Raw genomic sequence first — 21,958 nt, forward strand, 5'->3', positions numbered from 1 at the left:
GTTACTGAGCTTGGTAAAAAAGTGCTTTAACTGTGTTCTTATGAACATTATATATACAACCCAGAGTGTGGCATGACATTCAGCATAAAAGTGCCAATCCAGAAGTTGTATGTGCATCTCATTAAAGTGGTGATTTCTGCAGAACAGAAGAAAACATTGACCTCAAACATAAGCCTCTATCGGTTCTTGTACTAGGACAGCAGGACGCGTGTTAAACGTCTCTAAATACTGTTGGTCGAGCGCCATGGCACTGCGATCGGTGTCCTCAACAGAAGTGCATTTTGTCAACAAGACATTAAAGAACACACATTCTTTGGGTTGAGCTCTCATTTCAAAGCAGCAACATGTAAACATCACATCTGAACAGGCAGCCCTTTGCCACTCGCTGCGGTTCTTTAATAGAAAAATACATTTGACATATAACTCTGGTTATCTGTGTATTGGATCCACTCAAACATATTTAAGTTAGGGACGATACAACTGCGTGAGTCCATGAACTGGGCCGCGTGTCAGGAGGCACTAGGTGGAGAACTCTGCGGTGGTGTGGGGGCTTTGGCCGGGGCCTGGACTGGACGGGACGGAGCTCTCCGGAGTCCGCAGGTTAGTTTTCCTCTTCCCGTTGCGCACCGTAAGCTCCTCTTTGGGCTTGAACGTCAGCGGCACAAAGCCGTCTGCATCTGCCACAAGCACAACCCACAGCGGACCTGGAAACACAAAGACGATTGGCTCAACGTGGTTCCCTTTACATCGGAGATCCGTTTCATTATCGAGTTAACATTAAAATGCAAAGTGTAGTTTGAGATGGCTATGGCTGGCTGCTGCGTCTCAGTGGAGGACAGTGTGTTGCTACAGTGAAGCATGCACATTAAAACACAGTAAGCTGCTTTTGTGCTGAACCCTGTAATCTGACCGAGGCTTTTAATCACTTCCAACTATAGCGTATGTGTCGTTGAAGACTGTACAATACAAAACAATGCTGCACACACCGTACGTCATCTCCACAATAGTTAGGTTGAAGAGGTCCTGAAGGGCTCGCAGACACAGCTTCCCGTCACACAGCAGCACCGGCCTCCGCTCGTCGATGAACACGTTCTCTGATAACTGCCTCTGCACGAGAGAAGGAGAAAGTCAAGAGAAGTCAAATAAGTCAGGCTAAATGCTATTATACCAGTTAATCCACAACTTGATCCGATACTTGACAACTACACAAAGCATAGTCGTGCGACGATTCCGGGTATTTCAGTCGTCTTATCCTTAAAGTGTAAATTCCCGCTGACTAAGCTGTTTAAGCCACTCAAGCAAAAGCTGCTTGTGACAGAGACTGTAGGTAGAGCGGGAATCTCTTCCTCTCTAGTTCGGGTTATTATCCCCATCATTTACAAATACACAGAGAAAACGTGGGGAGCAGAACTGTACCTGACATGTGACGTTGACATAGGGGGGTTCAGAGGCGCTGGGGTAGACACTCTGGACCTTCTTGCCATTCTGGTTATAATCTCTGATTTCCGTCAGGCACTGCTGTACATCTGCAAAGCGTGTAAACAGCCTCTCCATGTTGTGAACCAGCTGCTCCAGAGCGCGCTCCTTGGCGGGGCCCATGGCCTTTTCGGGAAAGGGCAGCGTCGGGTCGGTGTGGAGCTTGTCCGGCGGCTCGTGGCGAGGAGAGCCGGCCCGGCCGGAGTCTCTGCCGGCCTGGCCGGCCACCGCCAGGCTGGTCATGCGGTTGACGTGGTCCATGTCGAAGCTCTCCACCGTGATGGATGAAGAGCTGGACAGGGCTCTGTCTGACGCTCGGTCGGAGAAGAACACAGAGCTGGTGACGGGGCTGGGCTCGCCTCTCCCCACCTCCTCCACCAGCCTGCGCCTGTTACCCGCAGAGCGAACAACTCCCCCGCCTGGTAACACCAAGTCCTTAATCCCTGGGTGCTCCCTGTCGTCCTTAGGTAGGTGCTCAGAGTGCCTCCTAATCCTCGCCCACAAATTAGAAGCGAGCTCACGGTGAGCAGAGGGGGGTGGTGTGATTGGAGTCTCTCCATCCAGCATCAGCTCCTTGGCTACGAGACGAAGAACGTATTTGTCCGTGTTAGAAGACGGGAGGAAGGCGGGGTCGTTGGACTTCTGCCGGCCCACCATCAGCAGCAGCATGTTGTCGTTGAGGAAGCAGACTCCTTTGGGCCTCTCGTTTGTCTGCAGAGAGATCTGCTGAATATTCGGCATGGCAGAGGCCGTGATGCAGTACACCAGCACCATGTTGCAGGTGTTGGAGGCCACTGCGACCGTGGAGCCGCGCGGGTCAAAAGCCACGATGTCCGGAACCAAAATCCCGGGGATGCTGACTTTGCGGCTGGTGGTGACTTTGCGCTCGTAGGTGACCAGGATGAGGTGCGAGGAGTCCTGGCCCGAGCCTGTCATGGTGTCTCTGCGAGGCAGGTGAAGAAGGAGGCTGGGGTCGGAGCGGCGGTGCCTCGCCAGGAGGTGGGTGAGGTCTAGAGGGCCTGAGCTGGGGAAGAAGGACCTCTCCGACTCAAAAGAGCTCCTTCTCGATTCCACATTACTGTCTTCCTCCGACATGACCACATGCGTGCCGTGGCCTTGCGGGGACTCTGCCTCCGACGACATGTCGAAGGCTATGCCGGCATTTAACCCGCAGATTTTGTCCAGAGGCAGCTCTGTAGCCACCGCGACTTGAGCCTCCCCCGTGGCCTCGATGGCACAGATGTAGCCCCCCACGTCAAAGATGGGGCAGAAGGAGCAGGCCACCAGACTCTTCTGGATGTCATTCCAGATGTAAGAGTGCAGGGAACTTCCTATAGCCACCACCAGGCGTGTGCCATCCTTAGTCCAGCATGCACAGTGGATGAGTCCACTACCTTTGATGTCCGCTTTGATCCTCCTGTTGTCCACTCTCACAGAAAACAGCAGAGACGTGTCCTTCTTGGTCAGCACAACCAGGATGTCCAGTTTAGGATGCCACACGCAGCCTTGGGTGAGCAACGGGAACGGCTCACTCATCTCGCAGGTCTGAGTGCACAGCAGCTTGTTCTGCTCCAGCACACTGAGCTGCAGTTGCCACACGGTAGCGTGCTTCTTGTGCTGGACAGCCAGCAGGGCGGGAGAGTCCGAGCAGCACGGCGGGCCCCAGAAGAGCCCGAGGACGTGCTCAAACTGCCCGATAACGTTGGTGTCCCCGAAATTCACCTCGCCGTTGACGAAGAAGAGAGAAGTCAGGCAGAGCTGCTTGCCGTCCGTCCACGCTATCCCGTGCACAGGGTGGATGGCTCGGTGCAGAGCGTTGAGACCCGTCCGAATCAGCTTTGCTTTACCAAGATCCATCCGGGCAGGTGTGAGGACGCTTTGTTCGAAGAGAAAATACAAATAAAACGTGACTCAGAGGGTTCACATTGAGGACCGAGACCTATCCGGTCTGAGTGGGTCCTGCACCAGAGCAGCTATTGTTGCCGATGCCTTATACCTATGCAGATTAAGAATAGCAAAAGCCTCTCGTGTCTCCTTCCAAGTACATGCCTTAATCCCCTCTGCCTGAGCTGAGGCAGCGGTGACGAACACTTATAGCTGCTTACCCCCGACTAACCTCAGCAGCACACCGATCCTGTCGGGGCCAATCACCACTTTGGTGCAACTAAGTTAGCTCATTACAATAGAGAACGTGTTCCTCATCACATGCAGAATAAACCAAAGACAATATATATTTTTTTAATTCACAATTGACAATTTCAATACTGTCACTAAATCAGATAATGAGGCTATAGAGAATAATATAGTTTACACAGGTGAGGTTACATCACATTGGTATGAGGTTATACACATTTTCAAAGTTATTTAGTTAGCTAGTTATGCTAATGTTTACCTTTAGCATTACCTTGTTAAACGTACGTTGCAGCTAATAATTGGTGTAAATATCTACACATACCTTATAAAACCACAGCCGTCTCATGTGGAATCCGTCTGACGGCCTAAAAGCGAGTTCCCCCGTGTTTTAAATCACGTTTCTACCGGTTGACATGTGTCCGAAATATCCATTTCTAGCTGACCCCGGAAGCAAAACGAACTCACACTGCCGGTGCATTATGGGATATGGAGTTGAAATATACACAGCAAGCGTTTTGACGCAAGGCTGCGCGTAGCGTGAGTTGAAGATCTCGACGCTGTCTTGTGCCACAAACTAGAAAGCATCTTGGCTGTGCGACGGCTGGCTGCAGCTGTGAGTCGGTAGTGATCGGTGAATGCATGAATACATGGTTTCCACCGATCACGCATTGTCGTCTGACTGTTTCAGAGCTGATTATTGAAGTACTGTAGCACCACCATGGGCGTGGAAGTCGAGACAATATCCCCCGGTGATGGTAAGTTGATCTATCCGCTTGTGTGGGCTTTGATGCGGGGGTGGTGGTGGTCGTGGTGTAGGGGCTCGGTAGTTCCCTGGAATTTCGTTCAAATCTTGTCAAATATTAAGATAATTTACAATAAAATTTGCTCACAGGACAACTGTGATTTGGCTGACAGGATAAAGGTATATATTAATAACTTTATTATATGTATGTGGTCATACCAGGAGTCCTCACGGCTTTATTTCTCTCTGTCAAACGCACTAATATCTCACTCAGAGGGATTTTATAGCCGCTTGCCCTGGAAAATGAAACCTGCAGGCTAAAGTTTCAAACATGTGGATGAGACGAACATGCATATCTGACTTCAACATGTCCGCGTGCACATTCCTATGGTGCTCCTGCTCCTCACCAGACTTACCAGAGCCATTGTTAATCTACAGGACAAACTTCTGCGGTGTACAGATACACACAATAACACTTCTTCTCTCTCTCTCTTCTCAACAGGAAGAACATTTCCAAAGAAGGGCCAGGCATGTGTTGTGCATTACATAGGTAACTGACCCCTTTCTTTGCTTTTGGCAATCGTGGAACCACACATCTTTTTTCCTCTCCTTTGTTGAGAGAGGAGGAGGAAATTGGCTCTGTTTGCATGTTGTTGTTGTTTTTTTACAGTATCTTGAACGCAGCACGGTTCAGTTTGCAGCCCCAGCTCTCTCAAAAGTCTGCGGAACATGTATGCACCCGTGTGCCACTTAGAGTTTCATGCAGCAGCTAACACACCCATAAAAATATCATTATTCTGGTTTCTCATGGTGTCAATGCCATTTTAGAGACTGGTGTAACTTGCACATTTAGAACACACACGTGCACACGCACAGACACACGCACACACTCTCTTTTGTCTCCTGTCAGATTGCCCACTTTTGAGGTGGGGCAGCGAGAGAGACGCGGAGACGTTTGGGTGAAAAGAAAAATTGGGTTATTCGGTGCCCCGGGGCTGGCAGCCGAGACAACTAGGTCAGACAGAAAGCAAACAAAACCACAGTCATCAGTCTGTCTGAGTGACTGTTATTACACAGTTATACATGTCATTGCACACTCCCTGGCACGGCCTCTGTAGTAAACAGGTTTTCACTGTGTGTGAGAATTGTTGTATTCTGCTGTATGTGTGTACATGCATGTGACAGTCTTTTCTATTCTTCTTGCTTGATGCTGATGATTTGGCTTCACTTACTTTCTTATCGTATTTGGTTTTAATAGAGGAAGTTCTGCTTTGTTTGTCTCGTGTGTTTGTGATACAAGTCCGGGTCAACTCTGGCCAGTAAATGTTGTGTTTTCCTTTGGGCCTGATCTCTGCAGAGATGCAGAGAGAACAACATGCATAGTGCATGGTGAGGGTTTGGTAGATAGAAAAGAATGTGCGGGTATTTAAAGGCAGAGCTGTACACCGTGTGTATATAATACTTCAGTGTTGAACGCAGGCCCGGAGATTAGCAGAGGAATGTGGTCGTGTTAGAGAAGATTAGAGTATTTGTATTATAATAAGTAGTGTTAGTGTGGACCTCGCAGTGAGGCATGTATGCACCCCTAAGCAAGTCACTCAACATATAACGATGACTCAAAGAGGTATTTCTTCTTAAAAATATATTTCCTCCACCGTTTTTGTAGTTCGTGTTCAACAGGCAAAAATAAATCCTCGAACACATGAATCATTTTATACATATTTTTTGCACTTGTCAAGTCCACAGTATATGAGAAGTGGACGTGGTCATCGTGACGTCACTCAGTGGTTTGTGGACTGCTGTTATGAGGCCTCGATTTTGGCTTTTTGGCCGTCGCCTACTTGGATTACGGCCGTCGCCATTTTGGCTTTTTTGCGACCAGTGAACGGAAGTGATGATATTTGTACGGCCGATGTGTGCCGTAGTGACGCCGCAAACGGCTCTGATAGGGTAGCAAAGCGCCAATCACCGTGTAGCCCCGCCCTAAAGCATCCCCTGCTTTATGGTCTGTGTGACTCTAAATGGACCATAATGTACTAAATGAACATCATGCTGTATTGAAGAAGACTTGAAACTAGAGATTGAGACATAAACTCATGTTTACAATGTTTACTGAGGGAATAAATCAAGAGAGAAGTGGAGTCATTTTCTGAAAGCACACGTGACCAATTAGATCGCTCAGAGCTTACTGACTTTTCAGGTCGAGAAGGACACTAACCCACACTTGGTTTATTTAAAAGCTCAAATACAAGATTAGTTCTAGATCTGATAAAGAGATAGTGCTGGTGATAGAGGTTAGCTGAAGATCTGGGACGTAAGCCAGTCATCAAGGGAAACCACAGACTGCCCCCTCCACTGCGCTGGTGTACGTTTCCCAGATAGCAGAGCTGAGAGAATCAGCAAGGGTCAGGAGAGAGCGATGTCCTAACACACAGTGGGACTGGAAACCACATTAGGGAGCCTCTCTTGCTAACGGCTTCACCTATTCTGATCCTCACTTTCATATTTGGGATTTTAAACACATGTCGGAGCACAGAGACACATGGATACGTGAGTGACACAAGCTCACTGCTCTCTGAAGGAAGACAAATGGAAGCAGATGCAATGACGGTGAATGTGAAGAACATGAGAGCAGCCGTTGGGTTTCTGTGTCTGGCACTAGGCCGTGAGGAGAAACAGCCTGGTCCGTCTCCCCTGACAAGAGGTGTGAGCTCTGGGAGCAGCAGGCCGACTGGATATGACGTCATGCCTAAATGTGGACGTCCTTCCTTACCATGTTTGAGCTCCAGACTCCGCCATGAAACGTGCTGAAGCTGAGACCTAATAGTGTGTGTGTGTGTGTGTGTGTGTGAGTGTGTGAGACACATAAATAGATAGAGACACAGGGTTGTATGTCAGGAGATGACAAACTCGCCTTCCAAGGGGAGAATGTTGTGAGAAGTGTTCAATCCCAAGGTTGTTCCGAACAGAACCTTTTATTAAGGTTCCGCCTAGAACCCTTCCAGCGCATTCTACCTAGAACCTAACATAAAGGGTTGTACCGAAATATATCTGCTTCATGTTACACCCAGAATCTATCATTGGATGGATACTAAGAAGATCCATCCAGGGGTTCTCCCTAGAACCCTTTCATGGTCCAAGGGTTTTTTCTAGAACCACAAAGGGCCGGGGCAACAGTCATGGTTGACATTCACAGTTTGTTTTTGGGGGGGGGGGGGGGGTGTGGTTCTGTTGTGGGCGTTCCCCTTTAACACCCGTGCTTTCAACAATGCTTGAATAACTCTTTCTTCCAAAAAGGTTTCTATATGAAACCCATAGTCTCACAGAGAACCCTTGAACAACTCTCTTAAATGGTTCCCGGTAGAACCTCAGCCCTTCAGGAAGAACCTGCTTGGGACCCTTATTCAAAGAGTGTACAATGACAGGATTAGATCAACTTTTGAGCCATTGCTGAGGATCATTTTCAGGCCATCGGTGCTGCAGTAGTGAAGCTGCGTTTGCTGTCTTACAACCTAACAACACATCACAGAATTATTTTATTCTTTCCACTGAGACGTGCGTGTCCGCAGCTGTGAAACGGCATATCGGTGAACAGACAGCTTTGCACGCAGCCCATATTTCATCCACACTGGGGCTGATAGGGGGGGGGGGGGGGGGGGCGGGGGGTTGTTGTGCTGGCAGCCGTCCTAGACGGGGGTGAGACAGGATACTGTAAACTGAGTAAGAATAACCCCACCCCTGTGAGGAGCAGCACCAAGTGAAAGCCTTTCAGGAGGCGAGTGAGGGAGTCAGCCTCAGGGAGGGACGGGCCAGAGACCTCACCCATGCTTAGAGTGACAGCGGAGTTTGGATGTTTTTGCTTTTCCCTGCAAAATACAGTCCGACGTCCATGAGTGAAACACGCACATGTTGAGCCTCGCTGCCTTTATATATCCTGCAGCAAGAATGAATGGTAGCATAGGGCATTACATAATGCATTGCCATGCTGTCACTCATATTGGAATCCACATCTCTCTTTAGAGCAACGCTGCTGTATATTTTGTTTCTACAGGAAACAGGCAGCAGGTGGTGTTTTTCTTTCTTTCTCAAACTGGTTTTAGCCAGTGGCCAGCGTGTCCCACGGTCCCTGTTGCTGTTAACCCCTCTGCAGGCTGCTGCGGCCTCCTTTCTTGGAAATAATGGGCCGACTAAGGTTGGGGGGGGGGGGGGGGGGGTGAAAGAGGAGAAGCAGTACAGTACCAACATTCATATGACTGGATGGCTTCAGTGAGCATACATGCCAAGTATTCACACTTGTTGAATTATGACAAGAGGAACATAAATCAAAGGACTATTAATCCAAAAATGCAAGTGGATGTGTGACTCCAAGAAGAACACATTTATATTAGGAGTAGGCGATGAGGATGAAAATATCTAATCATGTTATATGTCATTTTATTTCAGAATATTGATTTATAGCATAATGTGGTGCATTTTCTGGAAACTCAATTGAGAAACATGAACATCTGTTTTCGTCTCATGCAGGGCATTAAACACCTGACAGATCAAAGTACTGCTGCCCACGAAGGACGAATACAAGCAGATTCTTATGAATATAGAACATAAACAATGTATTTCTCCCAGTCGGCTAGCTATAATGTAGGTAAATATATAATATATAATATAATAATAACTTCTCTGAATATTGTTTGCCCACAGTTTCTTTTTCCTTTAAAGATAAGTTGTGCCCAAAAATAATAAGCTGTCTTGTTTAGTTGCTCTCCTGGACGTTGAAAGGAGTCAGAAACCGATCTGATGCCGGTGTTTAATTAATACGCTGCATGTCTCACCGTGTGGAAGTGACTGGGATCATTCTTTTATGAGAAAGGAAACATCAGGCATGACTTATTAAAACAAAATGTGACAAATAAATACATAGATAGTACTTGACTATGATCAGAACAGCCTGCCGGTGTTCTGAAGGAACAGTCCGGCACCGCTCCGCCTTTGTTACCCTTTTCTCCCCGTGGTCTACATGCAGGCGCGCAATGGCCTAGTTAACTTTAAAAATAATCCACTAAACCAGGCCAATGCTTCCTGGTTCACATTCCCTTTGTTCATTTTGCGTAATTGAAACAGACCCCAGGTCCTGATAAGAAGCCTCCGCCAGATTAATTCCTCAGACTGGAGCCACAAAGACTTTTTTCCTTTTCATCTCAAATTGCCTCTTTCCTAAGCACTAGCCACTGAGGAAAGGGCGTGCATTGATCTGGCGTCACACTGTGATAAAAGCCGATAATACATTTAAGGTTAGGTACAGTATTAGTCATAAGAGCATTTAACTATGCAGATGTTTAACAATAAGTGTGTGCTCAGTCTTTAATCGGTCTCAGACGACCGAATGGGTAGTTTCTTCACCAAATGGGTCACTGATCTCTGCATTTTGTGAATGTGTTTTCCTCTTTGCCAGGTATGCTGCAGAATGGGAAGAAGTTTGACTCCTCCCGAGACCGGAACAAGCCATTTAAGTTCAAGATTGGACGGAGTGAGGTCATTAAGGGCTGGGAGGAAGGAGTAGCACAGGTAAGAGAGAAACTTCATTACATCGCTATGTTACATTCAACCCTTTTGATTAAAGCTAGAAGTCCATGTTTTCATTTATATTTGGGATTTAAAGGGGTATTTGGTATGAAAAAGGTCACACCTACCAGCTAATGTTCCCTGAGGAACTCTGAACACCAAATGAAAAAAGAATAACTGCTTGAAATTGTATTTCCATGTAGAAAACACAATAAAGACGGTGATGGCTACGATGCATTTCTTATCTCATGCAAATTTTGATTTCTCTGCGTTGAATTTCATACACCAGTGGTGTTTGGGGCTTAAAAACAGCATAAAAAGAGAACATCAGCAGTATTCTCAGTCATGTTTGCCTTTTCTCCTACGCTTCAGATGAGCATGGGCCAGAGGGCAAAAATCACCTGCACACCAGACATGGCTTATGGAGCGACAGGCCACCCCGGGGTCATCCCCCCGAACGCCACACTTATATTCGATGTGGAGCTGCTCAAGCTGGAGTGATGCCTGAGGTTAAATACAGAGGTTGAAGCTTGCTGAGGTCTGCGTTCCACAGGGGAGACCATACCCACCATCCACTTACTCTCTGTTGATTTCTACAGTCTACTTTAGTTCAATTTTTAAATGCATCTGCTGCTGCTTTGTCGCCATCTTGTTATAATAGATCCTGCATGGAAAAATTTCACATCATGCAAGACCCTTTTTCACACACTCACACCGTCACCGTTTGGTTTCTGTTTGTTAGTCAGAGATGCTATTTTGTTTGATTTCATTTAAAGTTGTACATTTTGTGGAACCATGAGGAAATCCGTCATCTGATGAAAAGCCGTACTACATTGCAATCAAAAACATACACTGCCTTACAGTTTAAACAACAGATGAAGGGTACATTATGTTGAAAGTACACAACTTCTGCGCTGTATCTCACCTGGGCATTATATACCACTGTCTGCATTGCCACTTTGAAAAAGGTTTGACCTGCTGAATGCTCTGAATGACGTTGCTACGTGTAGTATATATTTTATATCCCTCATAAAAATGTACTGCAAGTGTACCCTGTCCAATATAACCCAATCCAATACTTTACAGAACTCTATGAGAGCCATTGCTACTATTACAGTTGATTGACCAAGTCTTGAATAAAAATGGCATGTATTGTGTTGAGATGTCTGTGTCCTGTGTGTGATTTGAGAGGGAGTGAATAAGGATAATGGAAAGAACCAAAATAGCATGTTAGACACGTGCTTCTGCAGCAACATCGCCTCCCAATGGCAGATTTTATAGAGAAAAAAACCCGCACCAGCGCAGTCTCCATTCATTGCACTAATGAAGTATAAACTGTGACTGGTATCCTAAAAAGTAAATGGGAGGAACACAGTTAACTAAAATAATGCAACTTTAAAGAACACATTATTGAACGGCGGCATTGCTTATCTCTACGAAATTCAACAATCTTGTTTTGACTATTTACTTCCGGTGTCCGAGGTCAAAGTTCACTGCCTGACGCCAGCAGGCTTTTGGCTAACAGGTGACGTTATGAGACTTCATTGGACAGACGAACACACGCCTTTGCGTCACTTTGAAAAAGCACAACAGACGGCAAGGTCAGGAAATGGCATTAAGATATGTAAAACAATAAGTGTTATAAAATGTAGTTAACGTTAGTTGCCTGCAAAGTGTCTCATGTTAGCGGATATGTGGTTCCTTAAAACGAATGCTAATAGTGCAAGCTAACATCCACGGTTAGCTAGAGCAACTAACTGCGATATAACTTGACTTTGTCAACATTAACTTGCACGTGTGCCTTTTTTACTATTCATTGAAAATGTTGGCACAGTCGTCCACAAGGATTTAATCATTATATGCCCTTTGCCTTTTCTAAAAGGGGATATCTGGGTGTTGCAGCTGGTCGACAATGCTAAGCTAGCTAGCCTCATTGTAAAGGTTGTCAAATGTTGCAACAATGTCATGTGTCATGTGCTATGTTAACGGTTGACCTTATGTTAATTATCTAACAAGACAAAGTTAACTTTACAGGAAACCAACACAAAGAAGAAATAATACTGACACCATTGCAAAATAAAACACAATAGCAATAAGAGTAAGGTAAACAAAGTGTTTAAAAAGTGATACTAACACCAGTGCCTAATGGAAACTAAAATAGAAAAGCAATATTGAGCATGATATTGAAAACGTAGTAGAAAGTTATATTGCACATAGATTAATGAAAAAAGTATTGCACATGAAATTTAAATGTTTTATTATTACTATTATTGTTGTAAGTATCTGAGAAGTTCTATAGTTTGATGGCCACAGGTGGAAAAGACTTCCTGTGGCGTTCAGTGGCGCACCTCTGTGGTCTCAGTCCACGGCTGAAGGGGCTCTGAAGTGACTTCAGTGTGATGTGCAGGGGATGAGAGGCATTGTCCAGAATACTGAATAGTTTCCTCTCTGACACCTCCACCACAGTTCGACTCCTACCTCAGAACCAGCTGACAACATGCAACCATCACAATAATTACCCCCACTTCATGTCCGTTTGTCATCGTCTGCCTCAGGTGATCCATGTGCGTCTGATTGAGTCAACATTGAAGCATGCTGACTGCACAGAGGGCATGTGCAGCGATGGCTGCCCGGCGCCTGGTGAGAGCCTCCGTCTCCTCAGCGCACACGCACCGCGCTCTGATCCACACTTCCACACCGTGTCAGGACCAGGACGAGCTGCATCCTGAATGGGCCAGTCTGGCTAAGAAACAGCTGAAGGGGAAGAACCCAGAAGATCTGATCTGGCGCACGCCTGAGGGACTCAACATTAAGCCTGTGTACACCAAGGCAGACTCAGTTGACCGGCCAGATGAATTGCCGGGAGTATTTCCATACACTAGGGGGCCCTATCCTACCATGTACACCAACAGGCCGTGGACTATCAGGCAGTATGCTGGCTTTAGCACTGTGGAGGAGAGCAACAAGTTCTATAAAGATAACATCAAAGGTAGATCTTGTTGTTGTGAACTTTTACAAACTTAATTGTACACGAGGTTACACTTTGAATGACACAGAATAGTTATAAAACAAGTTTAAAGAAGACTAAAATGACTTTGGCATTGTAAAGTCGTATACATGTCATGTCTCCTTTCGTTTCAGCCGGACAGCAGGGTCTCTCCGTGGCGTTTGACCTCCCAACACACCGCGGCTATGACTCGGACAACCCCCGAGTCCACGGTGATGTCGGCATGGCCGGAGTCGCTATAGACACAGTTGAAGACATGAAGATGTTGTTTGATGAAATCCCACTGGAGAAGATGTCCGTTTCGATGACAATGAACGGAGCGGTTATCCCTGTGCTGGCGATGTTTATCGTGACCGGAGAGGAGCAGGGCGTGTCTAAAGCCAAACTCACTGGCACCATTCAAAATGATATTTTGAAGGAGTTTATGGTACGCAACACCTATATCTTCCCCCCGGAGCCTTCCATGCACGCCATCGCAGACATCTTCGCTTACACCACCAAGGTAATCTGCTTGCGCGGTGCTTACTTTATGCCGTGTTGTTAATGTAAGTCTCATCATATTGGGAATTCAGCTGATTTCAATGACTCTCCATGTTACCAGCACATGCCCAAGTTCAACTCCATATCCATCAGTGGCTACCATCTTCAGGAGGCTGGAGCTGATGCCATCCTGGAAGTAGCCTACACCATCGCTAACGGCCTGGAGTACTGCCGCACTGGTCTGACAGCAGGCTTAACCATCGACGAGTTTGCCCCAAGGTACAACATATTCATATCTTGTTATGTGTGGAGAGCAACAGTGTTGATTTTCATATTTCTGGCTCGCTGCTATGGCCAGATAATGCACTTTTATATGTTGTTTCATTATAGATTTTCCCAATAAACGCATCACAAAGGCCTGCAATATTACTGCCAATGTTCATACAGGAAGAGCTGGAATCAAGCATTACGTTAACAACAGAGAACGCAACAAACAAAATGCTACAAAGCGAGCAAGACTCTCCAGGGACAAAAGCTGTCAGCCATGACACTTTTATCTCAGGTGTGACTTGTCTCTTAGCACCACCAGCAGTAAATGGTGTTACTGGTTTGATGTGACGACATTCACTTTACACTCAATTTTTTAACAGGAGCTTGTGCTGTCAGTCAATAACTACCCAGTTCAGCCTTTTATTAATATTCCACTGACGCTGTGCATTTAACTGCATTCAATATTTCCTTCCTCTTTGTTTGTCACAACACCAGATGGTCCTCACACACTGACTCCGCGTACAATTAAAGACAGATGGAAATGCTGCTGGTCCAATCCAACCATTCAAATAGTGGTTTATAGAAATACTTCCACTTGAACACACGATATAGATTTGAAAGACAAAATAGGATGAAGTTGGCTGAATGCTCTAAATATTGGGCGTGTTTACTGACATTGTTTCTGTTAATTGCTGCTTCAGTATTCCTACTGTTATCCATAATCTCCGTGGCTCAGCCTGCCTGTTGCGTGTCATAGCGTGACCTTTTTGCTGCCTACCTTTTTAACGGATCGATAATTTGGAGCTGCTGTAGACAGTAGATGGTCTTTTCAGTCAATTACACAACCGTGCCACTTCACCAACCCCGCCCTCCGTCCAATTCTTGTTCCTTTTCTTGTACTTCCATTGTCTGCGCTTCATGTGTCCGTTGCTCAGGTAACAGCAGAGATGATTGTGCATGCAGTCCTTTATGAACATCGTTGAAGGCCCAGTCTAGCTCTACCTTTCTCCAGCAAGTGATGTCTCACAGGCCTCAATATGATCAATATGAAGGCGTCACTCTATTGTGTATCCAACCCTGAGCTATTATCTCGTGTGGGTCGGACTCGCGGCCCACGCTTCCCCGTGGCTTCACACAAAGACTGAAACTTAATCATTCTATTCTGGCAGACGTTGTACTTCCAGACGTTCTAATGTCTCCAGGTTTTCAGGGCTTTCAGAGCTTTCAGAGCGCTGTATAATAGTGTTTGTGGAGCAAAGGGCTCATGAGGATGGAGGTTAGAAGTTTGCATAATTTCTTTAGAAGAATAATCAGTTTTCTTTCCCCTTCAGCAGTATTTATTGTTTTATTTGATACACTTTGAAAATGTGTAATGACTAATTCCACCGTGGCTGTGCAGCATCATTACTTTGGCCGGCTCTCGTCACACAGCTGATCGACGCCCGTTTTCCTTTGAAACATTAACACTCTATTCATAATGACTGGTAGTCTCTTCTTCATAAATGCATAGCAAATAGATAACATTTTTGATAAGGATAGCTCATTTTTTGATATGTATATACAATTGTGACCACAACAAGATGTTTTGCAGTTCATAGAGACTCTCAAGGTTACATTTGACATATTTTGGCATTTCTGCCAGTCAGCCGTTAGGTTTCTTATTACTGAACAGCAATACAACCTACCAACATACGGGCCGTGAGCCAGCCAGCGGGGCACGCTCGTATGCATGAGCGTGCTCCAAAGAGCAGGCCTGGCTGTGTAGACAAAGCAGGGAGAAGCTTGGCTGACACCCAGAGGGAGAGCTGCTTATCTCTCCATCTTTGCACAGCGAACAGTTGTTTGTTGCTATATTAATGCTCTGAATTGCTTTCACTCTGCTTTCCTACAATCTATTTACAGTAAAATGCACCACTGGGTGAAGACGTGACTGTATCTGGTGGTTGGGATACTGGTGTTGTCAGGAAGCTTGACGAGAAGTGTTTTTCTAGATTTCATTAAATTGTGGTTTGCCTATATACAAATGCCCAAATTGTTATTTTTCATGCCAGGTTGTCATTCTTCTGGGGTATTGGGATGAATTTCTACATGGAGATTGCCAAGCTGAGGGCAGGCAGGAGGCTGTGGGCCACGCTCATTAAAGACAACTTCCATCCTCAAAATGCCAAGTCTCTGCTCCTCCGCACACACTGCCAGACTTCAGGCTGGTCTCTCACCGAACAAGTAAATACAAGTTGGAGATGAAAGTCCTTAAAGTGACTAGAGATCAAGCTCACAAACAAACTGAGCGAATAGTAATCTGAACTTTCTCCGCCGAACCCTCCTCTCAGGATCCGTACAACAACGTGGTCCGTACAGTGATCGAGGCCATGGCGGCTGTGTTCGGGGGCACCCAGTCGCTTCACACCAACTCGTTCGACGAAGCTCTGGGCTTGCCCACGGTGAAGAGCGCCCGCATCGCCAGGAACACCCAGATCATCATCCAGGAAGAGTCGGGCATCCCCAATGTGGCCGATCCCTGGGGGGGATCGCACATGATGGAAGCGCTCACGGACGACGTCTATAACAAAGCTTTAAAGGTTTGTCAGTGAGACCGTGTCGTCTTGTGAGGTGAACGTCGGTATACACGTCTACAGAAGTAATCCATCGCGTCCCTCTTCTACAACCTGTGTTTTCCTTCTTACAGTTCATCAAAGAAATTGAAGAGGTGGGAGGCATGGCCAGAGCCGTGGCAGAGGGCATCCCCAAACTTCGTATTGAGGAATGTGCTGCTCGCAGACAGGCCCGCATTGACTCCGGTACGACTGTATGAATGTATCATCAGCTCATTGGCTTAACGCCCCTCATTCGTTCATCTTTTCATCCTCTGCCTCCAGTACTTCATGCTTCCCTTATCAGAGCTGCAGCGGAATGTCAAATGGACGTTTTATTCAAGTGTGCAGCGCCTTCATCCTGTCCGAAATCCTCCCATTTATTTCCAAATTTGGCATGAAATATTGAAATCATCGTAACCTTTTTTTAGGTTATAGGTTTTGATTCTTGGTCTTGTTTGTCCTGACATATCATCTGGCGCCAGGAGATGTGTTTGCGTCTGACGAGGTTTGTCGTCAGGCAGACTAACTGAGCCTTCTTTGTGTTTCTGTGGGATTGTACTTGCGTCACATGATGCCAGAAGCGTCTGCGATGGAGCCCAGATGAACCTACACAGATTGTGTATCTCTCCCCCTGAGGCCTGCGCTCATTGGCGTTCAACTGTCATTCATTGTGTCGCCCAACAAGCAGGTCTTTGCTGCTGTTGCCGTTGGTTTCCAGCTCTGATTTGACACGTTACGCTCTCCGATCATTTTTAGGTTTCCTACATTGTGGTCAGATCATGAGATGTCACATACTTCACGGCATCTGCATTTTGATTGGTCCGTAAAATGGTGAATTTTCAGAAGGGATACCATCAAGAATTCAATTATTTACAGATAGATTCCCAGAATTGAAGTTAGAAAGGGTCAGATGGGATGTTACACGTCATACATTGCTCCTTTATGCTTGCTGCTGTTTTGTATGTCTTGATGATGCTTCAGGTCAGAACTGGCCTGTAATCTTCTCGCATGGTTTTTTTTTCTTCGTCTCCAGGGTCAGAGGTCATTGTCGGGGTGAACAAGTACCGTCTGGAAAAAGAGGAGACTGTGGAGGTGCTGTCTATAGATAACACCTTTGTGCGTCAGAAACAGATTGAAAAGCTGAAAAAGGTCAGTGTTCCTCTGAGAATCAAAGAGGCATCCAAAGAGTAGCGCTGCAGTTTACCATACCGCACGCAAAGAAAGCACTTTCTACTCACTGGAGACCTTCATGTAATGTGTTGTGAGGACTTGAGCCTCGCTATATAGTACACACATATCATCCATTAGTGATTTGCTGTTTGTTTTGGTGTTGTCGCCCTTGTTAACGTTGTTAGCGGTACAGACCGGAGATGGTGAAAGGGAGTCATGTGCATCACAGCTCAGCCAGAGAACCTGGAGAGTCTCAATTACATGCTGCAGTACAGAAAGCTCTTAAAACAAAAGCAACATGTTCCAGTTATTCAGGATGTTAAGTAAGTTATGCAGTTCCTTCATGTTATTTGATGGGCAATAACTGAGGTGTACTTCTGAACTCGGTGTTTGAGGAGTTTGTGGGGGCAGAACAAACACACACTAGTTCTCATCGGCTGCTTCTGTATCAGACATCTGTAGGTTTATGTCCAGCTGACGGTTAAAGCCTCTCTGGGTTCAGTGATCAAGGCTTACAGGAGACTGTTGTAAGACTCTTACTTGTTATTAATGCCAAGATATTATCATTAACATAGTAATGCATGAGACTACAGGCAAAAACATTGTTTTTTCGTGTACTTTTGGGCTACATTGCTTTCATAGTCTTCTTCTAGACTAGCAGAAAGAAAACTTCCAAAATACACATTCATGACACTTTGTCGATATTTCTTTCTGCAGATTTCTCCTAAATACACCAAAAGTTAGGTAATCCTTAATTTGCATATTTAAGCATAACATTTCAGAAAACTTGACCAATAGATTATTACCTTTATGTAAGCAATCAACAGGGAGGATTTCATGGTGATATCTAGTCCAACAACTTCTGTCACAAACATAAATAACTATAATAAGTGCGTTCTCATTTTATAATATCTATCATGGAAATTTAGAATGAGATATGTTTAAAAAATGCAGAATGTCAGAATACCTTTCTACCAGGCAGAGCGAAATGGACAAAGTCTGACATGTTGGACTTGTCTAACACAGGTGCAACTACTGTCCTGAATTACTGATGGCCGCATTCCATTCAGCTGTGTGTCAGTCCTGGGGTTCTGTTATCGTGCATGCTCTCTCACTGCACAGCTCACTGGCACATTGAAATTACCGATGTTATGTTATATTCAACACCTGTGCTTTTCCTGCGATGATGAGTCAAAAATATCCGCAGTAAGAAAATGTGTTTTCTGTGTTAAAGAGTACTTAAACACACATTTACACTGTATATAGTGGATTCTGTCTGCAGGGCAGATTTAAATACCATGTTTACGCCGGTTTGCCTCCTTCCTCTGCTGTAGGTGAGAGATAGTCGTGACCCAGAGGCAGCGAAGAAGTGTCTGGCAGCCATTGAGGAGTGCGCCCAAACCGGGGAGGGCAACCTTTTGGCCCTGGCTGTGGAGGCATCACGAGCCAGGTATATATAAGATCATCCTCGTGGGTTCATCAACCCCTACATGTCTGCGCTCAATGTTTCTTCACACTGAGGCGGTCATGCAGCATGTCACAGTCAAACCCATCTGTGGCAATGCTGCAACTGCAGGTTTTCTTTTCTTTTTGTAAGAAACTTCTTGAAAAATCTGATTTAATTAAAATAACTTTAGAATTAGATGTCTAAGTTACAAATATTGAGATGTTGTAATTCAAGCTTGATAAATGTTTTTTTTACAGCTGCCAGAATACTCAAAATCTGATTTCTATTGAATTAAGGAACTATAAATCAATATCAATTATTTAATAGTGACTATTTAAAAGGTTATTGGGCACATGGGAAATTAATTATACCTTTAATAATCTCAACCCGCTACCGTGAACAGGATAAGTGGTTGAAGGATGGACTTGCAAATGACCCCGGAGTTACTTGATCTGTGCTTGTTTATATGTGATATTGTGGGAAATGAGAACAAGAGAAAATCTTTCTGCCTTGCGACACAGACGCTAATAATGCACGACTATAAATGATACAGAAACATGAATAAACACGGATATTTGCTTTCAGTTTATTGAAACGGGAAGTCTCTCTTATTTTTGTTTCTCAGATGTTCGGTCGGTGAAATAACCGACGCCATGAAGAAAGTGTTTGGTGAACACAAGGCCAGCACCAGGATGGTGAGCGGCGCTTACCGCAGCGAATTCGGGGAGCACGAAGAGATCGCCCGGACCCTCAACAGGTAGGAAATAAACCCAATCAGCATCTTTACAACCACTCTGCACAGACTGATCGCTCCACTGGGTGATTTATATATTCTCTTTTTTTTTTTTAAATGACAGAGTTGCAGAGTTTAAGAAGCAGGAGGGCAGGAACCCTCGACTGCTGGTGGCAAAGATGGGGCAGGATGGCCACGATCGGGGGGCCAAAGTCATCGCCACGGGGTTTGCTGACCTGGGCTTTGACGTGGACATCGGCCCACTGTTTCAGGTCAGAGTCACACACTAGAGTGGAGTAAAAATAAAAAAATAATAAAAAATAACACTCCATAGTGTTGCCAAGCCAAATGCACAATGAGGCGGGGACATTGATGTTACCGCACGCGCCGCAGATACTGATACACAGTCGGTTGTGTGATTCTAGTTCAAGAGTTCAAACAACCTCTTAAGATTTCTTCCAAATAACTCGCTCAGATTCTGAGTGGATCAATGTAATGTCTCTTGTCTTTTCTGTGACAGCTCGCAGTAATAGAGCTCACATAAGCAGCTTACTGATGATTGATGTTGTGATTGTTTGTCAGTGGAGGAGTTCATTAATGCAGACGGGTGAACGAAAAACCAGATGAAATGACAAATTTGAAAAGATTGTCGTTCACTTTTGTGCCTGTGTTTTGCGGTGTTGGTACGCCTCGCTCAGAAGTTGTGTTTTCTTCTTTGTTTCTCCACGTCGGCCTCTCGGGGGAACAGACGCCCCTTGAGGTCGCCCAGCAGGCGGTCGATGCCGACGTGCACTGCGTCGGGGTCAGCACGCTTGCCGCAGGGCACAAGACCCTGGTCCCCGAGCTCCTCAAGGAACTGCGGAAGCTCAACAGGCCCGACATCCTGGTCATCTGTGGAGGCGTCATCCCACCACAGGTAACGTTTGACTTTCATGTGGTTGCTGTGAATTGTCGAGAATGCAATTCTTTTTTGAGTGGCTGCGTTGAGTGAAGGTTTTTTCGATAAAGGCCGTGATCGGGTCGGGGGTCTAGTGGAGCTTATGTCTGAAGCGAGCCGTGTTTCAAAGTCAATAAAAACATTTTCATTCGTCGTTCCTTCCTGTTCTCATCGATCTCACTGTCATCCTCTGCTTGAATCCGCTACAGCATAAGAAAACAACGTAATCTCAAATGTGCACGTCCTTCTTTCCTCGTCATGTATTTCTCATCAACTGCAGTTCCTATAAACTGTGTTCCACCTCCGTGTGTGTGTATGCAGGACTACGAGTTCCTGTACCAGAGCGGCGTGAGCGCCATCTTCGGCCCAGGAACCAGGATCCCGCAAGCTTCAGTGGACGTGATCGACAGCATTGAGAAGAGCCTGGAAAACATCCGGCAGGCCATGTGAACTCGCTCTCCAACTTAAAGAACCGTCTGTTCATGTGGCGTCAACGACAAAGCCACAAGTGGGAGCTCACACTTTTGTACAGTTCTGTCTCAGAAGATTGTAAAAAGCAAACATGTAACCACCGTTAAAATGCAGAATGTACAGTCATGAAGATTAAAGAGTGGTTGGTGATGTATTAACATTGCATTTTACTAATAGAATCCTCACAGATTGCTGATTTCGTGTGAACATCACTAACATGGTGTTTGGTTTCGCTCGTTGACCGTATCACTTTAAATAGACCTACTCGGAACGTAATGCTTTTATTGTGAAATGTGTGTGTGTGTGTGTGTAATCAGTTGCGTAGCAGGGTGTTCTCAGTGCCAGCGTGTTGAAGATGGAAAGGTACTCTCATCAGAACTAACCTCTTACTACCCCTGGGTTTTCTGTTGATGGATATTACTGTCATGTAAGTGGCCTTTTGTCCTCGCGCCTCTAGCATCGTGTTTAATTCAGCCAACTTCAGCTCAGAGAAAAAAACTAGAGCAGCGATCACAATCTGTTTGATAATAGTATTTTTGTACATGAGATTCTGAAGCGCTCTTTGCTCTCAATAAAGTATGTGAACCTTGGAAATGTGACTTATGTGTATAAAGATGATGTGCATTGTCTTGGATGTGCAATCATTTCTAGAAAAGTGGGTGAATCCAATGTGTTTTAAAGCCTGATAGGTTTGAACTGAATGTCAAAAAATATGAAATCATAACTGGTGAGAGCTTGTCAAAATTGAGAGCATGATTTATTTTGGCAGCGTTTTTACATTATTACGTTGTAACATAATATCTTCTATAAGTAAGAATATTGTAAACATATTGTGACTAACATATATATTATTGTGACACTTCTACTCACCACTAGGGGTGTTATTTAATCCTACTTATAATGTGTTTAATACTGAAATTCTCCACAACACCTATACAA

The 21,958-nt window shown here is 45.4% G+C and overlaps 3 protein-coding genes across 3 annotated transcripts; 2 read left to right on the forward strand and 1 right to left on the reverse strand.

The window, feature by feature from the left end:
- Positions 1-187: 187 nt before the first annotated feature.
- Positions 188-4,048, reverse strand: wdcp (WD repeat and coiled coil containing). The gene is made up of 4 exons (XM_079291260.1): positions 3,932-4,048; positions 1,417-3,352; positions 987-1,107; positions 188-704 (listed from the first exon to the last, which is right to left on the reverse strand). The coding sequence occupies exons 2-4, from the start codon at positions 3,331-3,333 to the stop codon at positions 520-522; spliced, it is 2,223 nt and encodes a 740-aa protein (XP_079147386.1). The 5' UTR covers positions 3,334-3,352; positions 3,932-4,048; the 3' UTR covers positions 188-519.
- A 106-nt stretch (positions 4,049-4,154) lies between these two features.
- fkbp1b (FKBP prolyl isomerase 1B) lies at positions 4,155-11,073 on the forward strand. Its single transcript, XM_079290334.1, has 4 exons — positions 4,155-4,364; positions 4,854-4,901; positions 9,801-9,913; positions 10,283-11,073. Exons 1-4 carry the CDS (start codon positions 4,328-4,330, stop codon positions 10,409-10,411), a joined length of 327 nt encoding a protein of 108 aa, XP_079146460.1. The 5' UTR covers positions 4,155-4,327; the 3' UTR covers positions 10,412-11,073.
- Positions 11,074-11,414: 341 nt separating this feature from the next.
- Positions 11,415-21,607, forward strand: mmut (methylmalonyl CoA mutase). The gene is made up of 13 exons (XM_079290651.1): positions 11,415-11,511; positions 12,466-12,899; positions 13,052-13,419; positions 13,519-13,676; positions 15,719-15,890; positions 15,998-16,246; positions 16,354-16,465; positions 17,295-17,410; positions 18,766-18,881; positions 19,504-19,635; positions 19,736-19,883; positions 20,360-20,527; positions 20,870-21,607. The coding sequence occupies exons 2-13, from the start codon at positions 12,503-12,505 to the stop codon at positions 20,996-20,998; spliced, it is 2,265 nt and encodes a 754-aa protein (XP_079146777.1). The 5' UTR covers positions 11,415-11,511; positions 12,466-12,502; the 3' UTR covers positions 20,999-21,607.
- The last annotated feature ends 351 nt before the right edge of the window (positions 21,608-21,958 follow it).

This window comes from Melanostigma gelatinosum, assembly GCF_949748355.1.
Source record: "Melanostigma gelatinosum genome assembly, chromosome: 19".
NCBI lineage: Eukaryota > Metazoa > Chordata > Actinopteri > Perciformes > Zoarcidae > Melanostigma > Melanostigma gelatinosum.